Here is a 15,637-nt window from a genome sequence, read left to right on the forward strand (position 1 = left end):
ATTTACTTTTATTGACTGTTAAACATTAAAGTTTGTGGTACTAATGAAAAAACTTCAGAGGGTAATAAAATCTGCAAGCACATTATTTCATCATATATTCAACAGGTTTAAAGCCCGTAGATCACCGATTAACATAAAAAAAGATATGAGCTTTGAGTGGATTATTCCTTAGAGTAAATATCTGATTCATTTAAAAGGGAGAACATTACAAATAGATGTATATCTTCACTATATATCTGATCATCTAGCCTCAGTATACTGTTATATCATATGGTTGAACTAGCACTGGGGGTCCACCTGTGGATTGTACAGCACGATTTTTCTCGCAGTCCCATGGCAGTCAGCTCCAGATAAATCAGCTCTTGCAGATAAAACATCTCGCCTTCCCACCTATAAAAAAGCAGTTTTGCTTTTCCCGCTCTGAACCACGTCTCTGGAAATAGCGGACTCCATGTAAAAGAATTCCGAGCGCAAGAGCTGGAGGCGTGAAACTTTCACCTCAACTTTTCCTCCCACCCTCGGCCAATAACAGGGCTGGCCCTAATATACAGGCTCCTCTGATTTGCCCGAGTCTCCTGTCCGCAAAGTGAGTGACAGCCTGGGGGGGAAGACTTTTTCCCTCTTCTGTGCGAGTGTGTGTGTGTGTTGCCCTGTTGACTTGAAGGGGCTCTACGTGACGACTGAAAGAGAGGGGCCAGCACTTCAGATCGGAGGCGCAGCGGTGCAGGACAGTTCAGAAGCGCAGAGAGGAGAGGAGTACGGGAGAGACGGTGGCCGTCCGTCAACCAGCTGGGGGAAAACTCACACTAACAAACCCTTATGGCTGCTTGAGAAATAACGACATACCCCCCTCCCCCTTTTTTTTCTCTGGGACTTTTTTTGGCTTTTAGTTTTTTTTTTAATTGTCCTGACCAGAAGTTTTTGCAAGTCTAATTAGCTGTTGAAAAAGTGAATCCACTTTGCCGTGGACGTCTCTGGCGGTCATGGATACCCATATAAGATGGAAAGTTAAACGGAGGATAAGGGACGTCCAAATCACTTTATCCGTGATTCTCCTTTTTATCACGTCGCAAGCAAGTTCAGGTGAGATGCAGCTGTGTGGGGTTTTTTCCCTTTCTTTTTTCTTTCTTTTTTTGTGGATGCACTTTGGAGGAGCCTTGCACTGAAAAGTTTTTTGCCTTTTCGCTCATAGTGGACCACAGATGTCTGCCCCTCCTCTTTAATGTATTCAGCTTGGTGGTGTGCCCCGAAACTATGGGAAGTTGTCAAAAAGAATTAAAAGACTGCTTTTGGAGGTTTCATCTGCAAGTTGTGCATAGGTTTTTTTGTTGTTGTTGTTTTTGCCAAAGCAGTATAGCTGAAGTGCATTTATTCATTTGAATGCATTAAAAATAGGAAATATATGCATTAATTAGTAACCATCATAAGTAACTAGTTTTTTTTTTTTTGGCATACTTATTATGTAGGAGTAATTGCTGTGGTGCATCTTAAAGTCTAAATACTCTTTTACCATTGCTTCTTTTCAGCAGATGAGAAGGATGGGTATAATTTTCATAAGAAGGAGGGGCTGAAGGTCCTCTGAAGTGGTAGGGTGGAGCCGCCTTAAGGACTCCACATCAGGGGACAGCGCTGGGGCCCTGCACTGAGGCTCAAGCAAACACATCTTTCACTAAATGCATTCTATAAATTCTCCCGATGTTTCTCAGTGACAGTTATATGAGTCTAATCCGAAAACATGAATAAATAATAGTTTGGTATGCCAGTTAGAGGCCCGCTTATTTTAATTGGAGAAGTGACCACCTCTTCGTCTCAGTGGTGAGAGGGCATGCATTGGGTTTATGTTTGGCCTATATGTATTATTAGCGCCTTAAGACTGCCTGGCATGGGTGACGGGCTGCTGTGTGCTGTGAAGGTCTGACACAGGACATTGAGATGAACAGATGGCTTCTTCTGTCTGCTCAGGGCAGTTAAAAAGCTTCCATGATTGTGCTGATGGGGTAAATTTGTTGTGATGCCTGATTACAGACGATTATGGAGTTCAAAATGCACTCCAGTTTAGAAAGTAAGCCATGATAATAACATATGAAGTTGAAGTGGTTTTATAGGCTCATATTGTTGAATATACACTAAGAAATCTACTGCAAAGTGTTTATTTTCGTGTTTCCTATAAACACTGGTTGTTAACTGGACAAAACTTTGGTCACTGTATGCTGGCTGGACTGAAATCTGGGTCATTTTTGATGACTGAGGAGGAGTTGAATTTTTGGTGGGACATTAAAGAGCATGGGCCTGAGGTCATTTTGATGCTGGTGGCTGGATTTAATCATCTCTTGAAACTGACAGAGAGGAACGAGAGTTTTGTAAGAAATCCCTAAGGGTTCTGGTACATTTTCCGAAACTTGACACATGCCAGACAGGAAGCACTTCATGACTGATTGCAAGAAACATGCCGACTCCATGAAAGCTTTTTTTTGTGAACTAATTATTCTGTCCATCAGTTGTTTTTTTTGTTTTTTTAGATTTTACCAATCATTATTTTAAAGTAGTTGCTTTCAATTAAACACTGTGCAATGCAAAAATATTAAATCCAGTTTTGCTATTAATACATTTTTTTTTGCTTAATGACTTTTCTAGACCTTTTACAATCAGATAAGACAAATGGTCTACAAATAATTACTGACAATTAGCAAGTTTATCACAAGTGAAAGCTTATCGCTGACCTAAGCCTCATCACCTCTTAGCCTGAGGGAGGACCAAAATGCATCAAGCTGAAGACTAGTAGAGACCTGCCCAGGCATACAATACTACTTGTTTTAGGGCTTGTCAGCTATGTTTAAATTAAAAACAAAAAAATTAAGTATGCTTTTTTTTTGTTTTTTTTTGTTTAACACTGAAATCAAAAAGGGCAGTTGAGCAAATACCATTTACTAAAGAATTGATGTTGTATTCATGTTTTATCACCAGCTATTTAGGTATTAGTATGATGCTAATTCCACAATGGTTTTTGTTTTGAATACAATACCCAGTCAAGATCATAGCCTAAAAAATTTCTTATCAAATCATATATATGTTCATAAATCTATAACAAATGTATTTCCTATAACTAAAATGCATATAGAGCTCAATAAAAAGACAAGCAAACAATACAGCAAGGCCTAACCTATTAGCAGTTAGCATATTCTTTACACAATGGGTTACTTACCCATGAAATATAACTACATTTTAACTACATTTGATTCAGAGCCTATTTCACTGTGAACTGTTGGCATGTGATACTTTTTGAAAGACAGAAATGAGTTAATAAACAAATACTATAAAGCCACGATCTGTAAACGAAAGCGGTTTGGAAAATGATGCTAAAATAGCCTGCTATGTGGAGCTAAGCTAATTTGTTGCAGCTTTATTACAGTCTCTCTTAAAGTATAAAAGACTGCTGTTTTGCAGGCTTAATGCTGTGTGTCTGCTGTTAAATGTGGCTTAGCTTATTTGGTGCTGAATTATATGAAATAAGCTCCTGACTCATTAGTTTATAAAGACAAATGCAGAAATATGTATTGAATTTATAAGTTATATACTTGTATCACAGTGTATATATTTTAATATTTTGCGGTCAGTTTGTCTTTCAGTAGACTGAAGTTTAGAAAGACCTGGTCTTGGTATTAGAGAGGAAAAACTCAGTTTAAGCTATGTGAAAAGCGGTAATAACAGAAGGCCCTGGACAAGAATGAGAAGAGGGGTCAGAGTTCAAAGGTGAAGGTCAGGACTGCTGTCAGGTTTACAGTTTCACTGCCTGAAGAGAGGCATTCTTTATAGTGTAGCTCCTCTCATCTTTGTTTCCCATAATTCTTCTCTGTCTCTTGGAGGCAGCAGGGTAAGATGTGTGCTTTTCAAAGAACCTTTGCAACAGTTTGAAGTTCCCGAGCCAATATAAACCCTGAAATGCAGAATTCAAATTAGGATTGATTGATATGTAATGTGTAGTCTCTACTTTTTAGCTTACTGATGTTTTCAGATGTCTGTGGGACACAGTATAACTGCTATAGACGAAATCTAGCTTAATTTACAAATGGTTTCCTTTGTGTTTCTGCTGACTTGCATTTTTTTAATCTGGTCTCCTCAATCAATGGACTCTTTTCACAAGTATTAGATAATCTGCTTTGACTCTTTTTTCTTTGGTTTGTTGTTGTTTAATTAAGCAAAGTTTTTTTGGATCGCCCTTGTTAATAACAGACATTTAAACCAGATCAGATCCTACTTGTCGAGTGTATTTTAGTCATCAAAAATGCTGAAATAACATTCTTTGAATACCTTGTGCAAATGAAAACATGAATGGGTTTTGGCCAAAGTCACCAAGGGCATTGAAAATATTGGAAGAAAAGGCTGATCACAAAATATGGTAGTGACTTGAGAAATACACTATATAGTAAGAACTGATATTTGTTGATTCTCTACATACGTTTTAAAGAAATATAGAGAAGAAGGCTTCGCTGTTTCTCTGAGCTCCTTCCCATCTGGACTTGATAAGTTCCATTGTGCTGTCTGCTAAGCCCTTCAAAAAGCCAGAAAAAATGGCTTCCAGATGTTTTCTTCCCATTCTATGTGGAACAGGGGACCATGAAAAAAAATACTGCTGCATTTTTTTTCAAGTGAAAATACATTCTGTGCTAGTTTTAGAGAAGATTTCTAATCAAATAACATCTGCAGTCTTAGAGCAGATTTGATAAAAAATAATGATGCTACGCCTTGCATTTCAGCAAGCTCTGCACATACACATTGAGGGCCCTTAAAAGCTTCTTTCTGTTTAAGCAACCCAGGTTTATGGCAGGGTTAAAGGTCGACTACAGCTGGTCCACAGCTGTTTTTTATTTATAGTCTCATATCTAGACAACTCGTTTTCAAAAGGAATTTATGTGGCTTACTTCGTTTTTGCCTTTTTTTCTTCCATATACCCTTCTTCATGAGCCCAGTAAGAAAAAATCATAGAAGATACTGTGACCGGAGAGATTTTAACCACTTGCTAATTGGTAATTGCATATCAGTTTATATAAATTAAAGGCAACGATGCCAATGTTTCATTTACAACATTGGGTTTTAACCTTACGAAAGCTTGTTCAGGAGGGATTTTCAGATCTATGTTACCATCACCCATCTGCCTTAGCTTCAATCTTCCAGTGAGAATGTAACTGTAATTTTGCTCTGAATTTCTGAAGGGCTTTTCTTACTTACCTTGAAGTGGCAATCCTGAGGTCATGTCAAACTCAATCAGATAAATGGCGATGAGAAAAAGTGGCTTCTTGTGTGTGCCTATTGCCATGGCGCTGAGGAAGGAATCCGAGTTAGCTGTTCTGTGGGGAGAAGCAGTGACCCTGCAACTGCATGTGCCACTTCAGCCCTGTAAATACAGGCTTTGTGGAAACGACTCTGTAAATCAGCCCTAATGCCTGATAATAGCATGGAAGATAAAACAAAATATGCAGGACAAGTTTTTGACCCCGTGTCAGAGTTAAGGAGATCCTTTGTGCTGCACAAATAGTTCATTATTTGCCATATCTTGGACAGTATATCGTCTAGTCCTTTCCAGACTAATTAAGGTTCAAATAATTGTTTTGAACCGCTCAATGGTCCTCTGTACTCATGACACAGTGTGCTTGATTTGAAGCCAGTGGCACATTTTTCTCCAAATTAGCTTATTGCTAAAAGCACACAGACATAGATGGATCATTCCAGCTCCAAATGCAAGCAAACGAGGACGATGTGTTCCTTACACTCTCAGAGACAAATGGAACCAAATGGAGACAGTGGTGTTGGAAATGTCAACATGACCCTACGAGTGATGTAAAAGTTGGATGCTCTACCTAATGATGCAACCCCCCGCGCCTGTTTTTGATTTCAACCCTATGCTTTGTTGCAGCATGTAGTGCATGGCAGAGTGAAAAGTGAATTCTGGTCCAGGCTCACAAGCCGAGTATTCACTTTAGCTGGGAAACAGTGCTTCTCTCTGTAATGGGGTATTATAACCATTGAGCATGGAAAGCAATGTATGACTCATCCTTTCCAACCCCATTCCCCCTTCCCCAGCCCGAGCTAAGCCACAGCCTGGGCAGCAGAAATACTGAGTGTAAGCATTTTTTTCCTACTAGGGGGAAATACAATGGCTTTTTGGTCACTCTAGAAACTTTACTGTAGCCCCATGTACTCTTTAATTTATTGGTTGACAAATTTAGAAGGAATTGAAATAATAACACAGTAAAAAGTAAGGTTTTGCTTATTTAGCAGTGTTTTGTCATGAAACCATCCTCAATGAACTTACAAGGGAGCAACAAGGGAACAAGCTTGAGTTTCACTCATTTGCAGAAGCAAGCTGAATGAAGGCTAAAGGTCCCGGAAAGGAAACCCTGTTTCTTATTATCTGCCCAGTTGCAAAATGGTGACAATATAAGAGGAAAATGTTCACTGTCAAAACATCTTGCAACAAAATAGCGTAATTTAAAACACGATAAAACTTTTACCCGTATTTAGGGAGTGACTATCGTCCCCATTAGATATTGAAAAGCTAAAAGTTGAGACAAAAAGGGTTTTGGTTGCACAGATATGCTAACCAAAACCGCAATCTTTCCCTATCCTAGGCCAAAACTCTTTTTTGTTATGCAAACTCAACCACAAGTTGTACTCAGAATACAAACTATGGCCTGTGGCATTGATGTCATGTACTCTGTTTGCATGAAAAACCCAGAAAATGTTTCCAATGAAAGTAAAAAAACAACAAAAAATTGTGTAATTTAGAGTCTTGAGTTACAGTTTTGTGAACAGACTCATGATAAGAAGCAATTTCATACAGTGATGCTCTAAATGAAGTTAGGAGCTAGTGCAGGACCTCCAGAGTCTAGATGCTAGTGGTGATAATGTAGAATTAGTAAAAGGCTCCCTGGACGAGATGGTGATGTGTAGGGAAAGGAGGGCTGTATTTTAGGAGGAAGGCAGAATGCTTAAAAAGTAAAGGCTACTTCAAGAACAGGAAGTGATTGATTTTCAGAACACAGATAGAAAGGATTGCCAGACAGGCACAGTTATGTCAAAATTGTTAAAGAAGTGAGTTTGACAAAGAAAGCGAAAATGATGAAAAATAGAGCAACAGAACGGGACTACAGCAACACTCTGACACACAGAGGAACAAAAGCAAACTGTCAGGGAACAGATCTTCCTCAGTGAAATTAACCTGAAGGATCATTTCTTCTAGACTTCAAGACTGTGCATCTTATCATAGTTAGAAGCTGATTTTGATCACTTATACTGCAGCTGTCTGTCATTCCTGAGATTTACTCATGCTTTAACTTCTGTTCACCCACAGGCTTGATGTTGCTCAACTGTGACACTGGTTAAAGTGTCAGCAGGAGATGAATTGATGGTTGACTTGGCTGTCAGTGCAGCTCGTTGCGTGTTATCTGGCACCGTGATGAGATGGCAAGGTTTTGTTTTTCTGCAAGTTTCATATAAAGACTGTATAATGAGAAATGTGACTGATAGTTTATATATTCCTGTTGTTTTCGTGCCTTTTCACACTTCATTGACTTGCTTTTAAAAGAAAGAAAAAACTTTGCTCATTCTTTTCTCTGTGATTTCCATTCTCACCAGTGACAAGCTTGCGTGTGTGTCTTGAAATGATGCTTTCATTTACTTCTCCTTAGCCATGCCTTCGAATGTAAACATTCCCAATTTAGAAATATAATTGGATTTTTATTGGACACACAAAATATAAAGCATGTTCCACCACACATATGTCTAACCACTGTATTATTGATTATGTGGGCTGAGTGGGACTATTTCTTTATGGGTCATTGAGTTCACTAAAGATGATGAAACACCTTCTTGGTGAGAAAACATTGCACATTTGGATTGATTCCCATCATTAGCTGTGAGGCACAGCAGCTCAGTCGAGGCAAATAGGTTTGATAGGCAGCGCTGGATAGTCCTCAACGAAGACAAAAGCATCATTATTGTGCAGGATTTCGTATTTATTATTCTGTTTCATTGCGCTGTCCCAGTGTGTTGGTGCTGGAGCTGTTATTTGTGAGGCTCTGCGAGAGGAAATGGTTCCGTAATGTCAGTGCTGCAAGGCTCTCCTTTATCATGAATTTCTCAGCAGTCAGCTATTAAAACCATATCTGCTTGTGGGAGAGGCAGAATGAGGGGAAGGCTTCAGTGCAGAAAAAAGGAAAAAGATAAAACAAGCAGTCTGTGTGTGGAAGAAGGTTGCACACAGAGATTAAAAAATAAAACAGAAGCTGCAGAAAAAGACAAAACCACAGTGGGCGGAATGAGAAAAGACTTAATAAGTGAGAGATAACATGGATCACATATGTGCTTCAAAAGAACCAATTCTGTACTTTTTGCTGTAAAATGAGAGGTGCACAGTGGAATCTTGACTCAGTTTTTCCATCTGAGTCTGTGGTGGACGGCAGACAATGATTTATCTTCAGCGCTGTGAGCTGCAGCGTGGAGACAGTGAAGTAAACCATATGGCATTTACACTGTTAAAGCAATAAGAGTGCAGCTAAAGTACAGAGCATCAGACTGCAGTGAGGAAGCTCAGGTCAGGAAAACTCTGTAGTCTGGATCATCTTTCAGGTGTGTGTCTGTGTGTGAATCCTACCTGCTTGTCATTTTTTTAGTGTCTTGTCATTTTGCAACTAGACTTGGGCTAATGGTTCATATTTTAAATGAACGTCAGATTTATTTGATCAAAACCACAGGAACAAATGCAGTGGATATGTAAACAAAAAGATCCTGGGCTTCTCATTTCCTCCTCTCCTCCTATCTTCCCTGCTGCTTTATCCTTGTGCAGCTTTTTCAGCTGGTCACTGGGTCAGTGTCCTGAAATGTCTGGGACTGAAGCTGGCGGATAAAATGAAACTGATACTGGCATGTGAAGTCATTTACAGACTAAACACTGGCCTTTGTTGCCTTTGGAAGTTGTTGCCTAAGAAAACATTTTCTTATGATCTAGTCATTAACTAGACGTACTGTGTATTGCTACTTGGGTTGCACTGTTTCTTAAATTCAATACCAATGCCAGTGTTTGAAAGAACAATGTGGGTGATACCTGAAACCAATTATTTTTTTTCTTTTCTCAAGCTTTTGTTTTTGTGCTCATTTATTCCCTCACTCTTTGGACATGTTTTAAAGTTTTTCCAGCTCATTTAGTTTGTGCAGAGGTAATGCAATGCATCAAATAAACTTCCACCAATGACGTGAATAAATACCATCTTTCTCTTTTTTTTCTTTTCTTTATTTGTCAGCAGAGCAAATATCAGTTGATGCTAATTTTGGGTTCATCCCTAGTTGGATCTTTGTAAAGTACAACCCTGCCGAGGACATAGATTAGATTAGATAAAACTTTATTAATCCCTCGGGTGGGTTCCTCCGGGAAATTCGGTTGAATTTCATGATGGTTGCTAACGCTAATGCTAACAGTACCAAAGACAGCTAGATTTGTAACTTGAGCTGAATTGCACAATCATATTAGGATGAATCTCTTACACCAATCAAATTTTCTAAGATGAGTTTTTTGTTAAATCAATCCAAAAACTCTTAACTGTAGTGATACACAAACGAGAAACAGATTACATTCACTTCAAAGGTACGTCTACTGCTACAGCAGACACATTTCCAAAGGTACGATGTTTACTTTGACGGAAAATGGTTCTGGTTTCCAGTTTGTTTTCACAGTTTCACAACCGGTTGCTGAGTAGTTTGCCAGTGTTTGCAGACAAGTCACTGTCTTCCATGCACCAAATACCCTTTGTTGTCATTTTTAATTAAGCAATTGCCAGAAACCAGAGACCAAAATGTCACAGAAGACACACTTGTATCTAGGGACTGGCAGTTGCCCGGGGGTGACTGACATGCTTTAATCACCAGGTTATCTTTCAGTTACTATTAACATTGATTTTTGGTCATATCATTTAGATATTGAATTCATTTTCTTAGCTGTTTACTGAAATTAAAGTAACACTAACAACAAAAGTACTGGACCACACTTCCTAATTTTTCCCATTGCTACAGTTGCATAAAATAAAGGACCTAGCCATGAAGTCTTAAAGAGCTAAGTGAATTAAAGTGAGGTTCAGTAATAGGATGACACTGTCAGTTTGTGAGATTTCTTACCTCCTTGATATTCCATGACCAACTTAAGTTGTATGATTGCAAAGTGGAAGTGTTTAGAAAGCACAGCAGTTCAACCACAAAGTGGCAGATCATATAAAGTTGGATCATGTAGTGCTGACCCACATCGTGTATAATGGTCACCAACACTCTGCTGACTCAGTACTTGCAAAGTCCGAGACCCCTGGCATTAACTTCAGCACAAACACTGTATAGTGGGAGCTTCATGGCACGAGTTTCCATGGCTGAAAAGTTCCTCTCGGTGTAATGTGTTGTGGCCCTGTGCTTCTGTTTATATAGTTTATGCTAACAGGGACTTTCACATTCACTTGGTATCTAGTGTAGGTGGGGGTTTTTTTTACGGTCAATACAATACCTTTGTCTGAGCCTTACTGCAGCGCATGTAGAGAAGTGTGATTGGCAAGAAACCAGTCTAATTATGGTTTACGAGTTAATTAAAGTTGTGGAGATGATTACCATCTTGGGTACTGGCATCCCATTCAGGTATGTGCTTGCATTAGTTTACACATGCATCTGCAGTAACATGTGCCCATGCAGTGTGTATAATGTGCTCAGTCTAGCATGAGCATAATGCCTACAGTATGATTCTCATGTCTGGTCACATGAAACCCAGAAGCAACAACTTAAGGTCAGCGCTGATGGAGGTGTGTTCATTTTTTTCCTTCATGCTCTGGATCTAAAATGTTGTACATTTGCAGGAGTTGTAATTTGATCAAGGTTTCATATCTTAAGACAACATCTGCAAACTTAATAAAAGGTTTGTGACTTTTATGGGATTAAATGTGAACCATTAACGGGGAAAGAAAAGGATGGCAAAAAATCTCATATAATTAGTGAACATTAGTATTGTTTAGGCATTTTCTCTCAGGATCTAAGCCTGTTTTAAGATAAATCTTTCTGCTTCAGATTGTAAAGCAAACTGCTCTAATTTGCTAAATGACAAATATGGAATAATAACAATAAATGTTTAAATGAGGTGTTGTAGAAGGGTAAGTTACAAAGTTAAGTTGGTGAACTGGATAATATCCACCCGCATGAGTCATGCCGGTCCAAATATATCTTATGTGTAAAACCCCTGAGGCTACTTGGTTGTGTGTTTTGTTGGTTATGAATTCTGCTTTCAATTTTGAAGTGCAGGAATGCCTTACATCGCCCTATTTTTAAAGTTACATAGTCTTGCTTTAAGTAATTAAAGCCAGGGCCCTAATTGTAACCTGCTGTACTCACAGTGTGGCTCCAGCTTCACAACACTTGGCTTCAAGTTTTATAACAGAATCAGGTGAAATAAAAAAGAAAGACTCCCAGACCCTCCCCATCTGTGATGCGCACTAGGAGGGGGAAGTCTCTCTTTGGGCATTCTTGTTTTTGACTGTGCTGATTTCCAAGAGGAGCCAGGGTCCTCTTTATGACTGCTAATTACTCCTTGTCCTCAGCGCCAGGTCAAGCATGTGCCTGGAGAGTTAGGCCTCACTTCAGGAAGGGCTGGAGGAGGAGGCAGTGAAAGAGGGAAGAATGTTAATCCACCCCACCACCATGAAAAAGTCCTAATTCAGTGGTCCGGCACCCCTCCTCCTGTCAAATGAAATGTTGCTGTCTGGAGTCGCTAAGTGTTGTCACAGAGACTCTGTGTGTGTACACGTATGTGTGCGTTAGTGGAAGTAGACGGTAGATGGATGTTTAGGGGAATGGGATCCACCACAGTCCTGGCACGGAGCCGAATGTGGATTAAGAATGTGGCGCTCGAGCTACTGTTCACATAAAGAGAGAAAATCTGAAATAAAAAAGGAGTCGTTAGATAGGGAGGGGAAGATTTACAAAAGAGCTTTCTGCCAACTTCTTTGTATAACAGTTTGTTGCAATGTAATGTTTCACCACACCTTTCAAATTAACTCAGATTTTATGAATTCATTACACTTCATTCCACTGTGACAACCTGTGCTTGACAAATAAAACCATAAACTGCTTTTTTTTCACATGAAAGATCAAAGTAATTTGGTGGCTAATTTATGTATCCAATGTACGGAGTTTTTTCTTTGTACATGGATGGGGACGCACTAACTGTAGGATTACAGCCATCCTCAAAAACCAACAGAAAGTTTCATAGAAAGAAAAATTTTGCGTTCAGGTTGTAGTTTTCATAACTGAGAAAAGATCCATTATTTCACAGTCTTACTAATACTACCGAGTGTTCTGAGTGGTGGCAGTGCAGGTTTACTTTTCATGCAGGATTCATATGGCATTGCTTATTTCACATCTTGAATGGTGCTTCAGTGTTTAGTGGAAGCATGCGCAGGTAACATGAGAAATATAATGTTTTTATTTACACTGTTGGAGTTCCTGTAGTGTACTAAAGCTTAAGGAATGCCATTTACCATATTTGTGTCACATCCACTTGCATGAAAGCAGTAAAAACAACAAAAGTGCTACAGCAGACCCACTGGGTGAGCAAATGTACACAAGACCGTGTCATGTAAACAGTTTTCTGTGTATGTATGGAGAGCCAGCATCTTGGATGTGAGGGGCTGTGGTCAGGGAGAAAATTATTTTTAGCATCCAGCACCTCAGGTGTTGGTCTCTTGAGGGATCCGCCATGCTAAGTGGGTAAACATCTCAGGTTAACAAGGTGGGATTGAGAGCCATACCTGTGGCTTAGGATGTGGTCAGGATGGCTTCTGCTGAAAGGTCGAAAGCCAGTGACAGAAATCTGTGAATGAAAGTGCGTACGTGTTAACGGATGACGGAAACATAGGTGATAATGTTGGTGTTTGTGCTCTGAAGTACCCGAAAAGATTGCTTTATTGAAAGAGACGTGTTTTTGGCTGATTCTCAAATGGGTTATTCAATAGGGCTTTTATTTTATAGCTGGTGTGGGATATATTATGCTTTCCTTTAGTCTACCCCCTTCTCTTTTAATGCTATTGGCAGGCTCCACCTTGGCTCATCTCCAGGTGACCGATCCCTGAGGTTGCTTTAAGAACCAGGCGCATCCATAACCTCACCTGAAAACCAAAAGGATTTCACATGAGGATAAAAGAATAATATAAGAAATTGACTTATGGATGCTCTGACGTGGATATGAAAGAATGCTGTCCTGATGCTCCCTTCCAATTTGCTAATCCACACTGACATTTGATCATGTCAGTGTGGATTAGCAAAAGCAACACTTCTTGGAAAGGGTCGCTGGGTGCTCCTTACAAACATCCTCCTTTTTTTCTCCCTTCAGTGCTGACCTGGATGTTATTACTAAGTTGTTATTGAGTATTAATCTGAGTTTAAGTGGCTGTAGCACAAAAATATTTGATCTAACTTGTCAGTATTTGTCTGTGACTTAATAAAATGGCTTGTTGGAAACATCTCATAAGTAGAGGCAGTGTATCTATTTGTGTTCATACTTCAAACAAAATGTTAAAAAGGGATGGTGTTAAATTACCCCGACGGTCTAGAAGCACAGACTAAAAAATTGGGCTTTTTTTATCAGTGAGTTAAAGTTGAACTTAGTGTTTTTACCTGTCATCACCAGAGTCTGCAGCAGTGGGGAATAGCAAGGTTGTGTCCAAATAAGGAAACGGGGACAGTGTGTGACAGAAAGAGATTACATGAAGATGTATGAGGAGGTGGGATGGAAAAGGGAGGTTGTGGCTTGCTGGTTGAAACAGTCTGAGAATCAAAGACACCACAGTACGCCACCACCTGAGCATTACTATTGGATTGCAACACTGTGTACTGGCTTTATTCTGACTACACTACTAAGCTGCATCATTTAGACAGTGGTCACTGTGTCAGCTGTCAGATGGTTATTTCCATCCCTTGTATGGACTGCCTCTGTGCAGTTATCAATTGATCTGTCTCCCAGTGAGCGCTGTTAGGTGTTGGCAGGTTAAAGGGAATGACTGTCGGGGCAAAGAAGTCTGCTGGAGAACTTTTGGGGTTGTTTTAGGAAAGAGCAAAAACAGAGATATTTGCATTTTGTGGTCTCTCTCAAAAATTGTAGCAAATAACATAAAAATGTTTCTGTGATTCTATGCTTAATGCATCAGCCTTATAAATATCTTCCTGTGTGGTTAATAATGGATTAGAGAGGCTTCGGATGGATATTTTGATGAATAGATTGTGCTTGCTAATACCATTTAAGAAGTGTGAAGATACAGGGTAAGTTGTTTTTTCTGCCAAACATTTCTCACATTATCATCTGAGGAATGACACAGATATTGAAAGCAAATGCGTTTTTGCTACTGTAAAATTTATAGGTAACATTTTTAAACTTATACCTTAGACAGGAACAGCTTCCATAACCAGAAAAAAAGAGTTAAAGTATTCTAAACTTTTTCAACTCTGGAGGGTGACCAATGTATCAGCAGGCTGATATTATCTAATTGACAGTCTGTTGGTATCTGTTTTATAACAGTTGATAAATGAAAAATGAAAATGAAAATGAAATCAAGAGATAGGAGAAACACCCTTCAACCATGTTATGAGTGTTAGCGTCGCATAGTTTGTCCACCAGAGGGCACTGCAGCCTCCCTGTTTGTATTGCAAAACTCTGCCACAAACACAACAAGCAGCTAATCTGAACAGAGTCGAGTAACACAAAGGGTAAATGAATAAATGAATATCTACACATAATGAATTTTATGGAAATCTGTTCACGTGTTTGAAAAAATAAAATCAGTGGATATTTTGAAACATATTGGCCTTAAAAATCAGTCTATATGATGATAGGTGGACAAAAATTTTCACAGGCTTTGTTCGCCTTGTGCTGCGTGACTCCTTCAGTAGGAATAGGCTCTTCTGACCTTTTGTTCATGAAGCAATAATGATGCGATAATGATGTAGAACACGAATGCGGATTAGTAATCTATCAATGAGGAAATTTGTACAAGAAGCACATTTCCATTAGTGTGATATATCATTACTCTGCTGCCGAGCTCTGAAAGTAAGCCTCATTAGGTGAACCTCTGTCATCATGACTGAATGATAGACATTTTCTGGCTGCTGGGTGAGCTGCTGCTTCATTGTGAGCTGATGACAGACGAAGCGCTTTGTGTTTAGACCCTTCACCCGCACAGAGGCTCTGTCATCCTGTGGGTTTGGACTGACAGGAATATGAGAGTAGTTATCTTTTTGACATACTTACAGGCTTGACTAGTTGGGGTTTTAAACAGATGGGTGCAGTGGGTGTAAAAGAGCTGCTATCACAAATCCCTTAACCACTTTTGCCTAATATGACCCCAGCACAACAACACATTGTAAATCAGACACGACTCGAATCTTACAGCTTTCTTGCCTTTACAAAGTAATATCTGAACTGGAAGCGGATGCTTCAGCCTTTTTGCTTTGTGTTTATTGCCAACCTGATGTTTTAGTAAAACAAGCAAACAAATAAAAACAGTATGATTTTTATTTTACTAATTGTAGCCTTAGACATCAGCAGGCCTCTTTAGTTAGTTTGTATAAG

At 39.3% G+C, this 15,637-nt stretch overlaps 1 protein-coding gene across 2 annotated transcripts in view; it reads left to right on the forward strand.

Annotated features, from left to right (window-relative positions):
* Positions 1-575: 575 nt before the first annotated feature.
* col5a1 (procollagen, type V, alpha 1) overlaps positions 576-15,637 on the forward strand; it is a 74,000-nt gene continuing 58,938 nt past the window's right edge. For both annotated transcript variants that reach the window (XM_005454554.4, XM_019360650.2), the window contains exon 1: positions 576-1,083. In XM_005454554.4, coding sequence (XP_005454611.1) covers positions 984-1,083 — 100 coding nt within the window. In that variant the 5' untranslated portion in view covers positions 576-983. The remainder of the gene's footprint in view (positions 1,084-15,637) is intronic.

The sequence above is a fragment of the Oreochromis niloticus genome, linkage group LG7 (assembly GCF_001858045.2).
Source record: "Oreochromis niloticus isolate F11D_XX linkage group LG7, O_niloticus_UMD_NMBU, whole genome shotgun sequence".
Taxonomy (NCBI): domain Eukaryota; kingdom Metazoa; phylum Chordata; class Actinopteri; order Cichliformes; family Cichlidae; genus Oreochromis; species Oreochromis niloticus.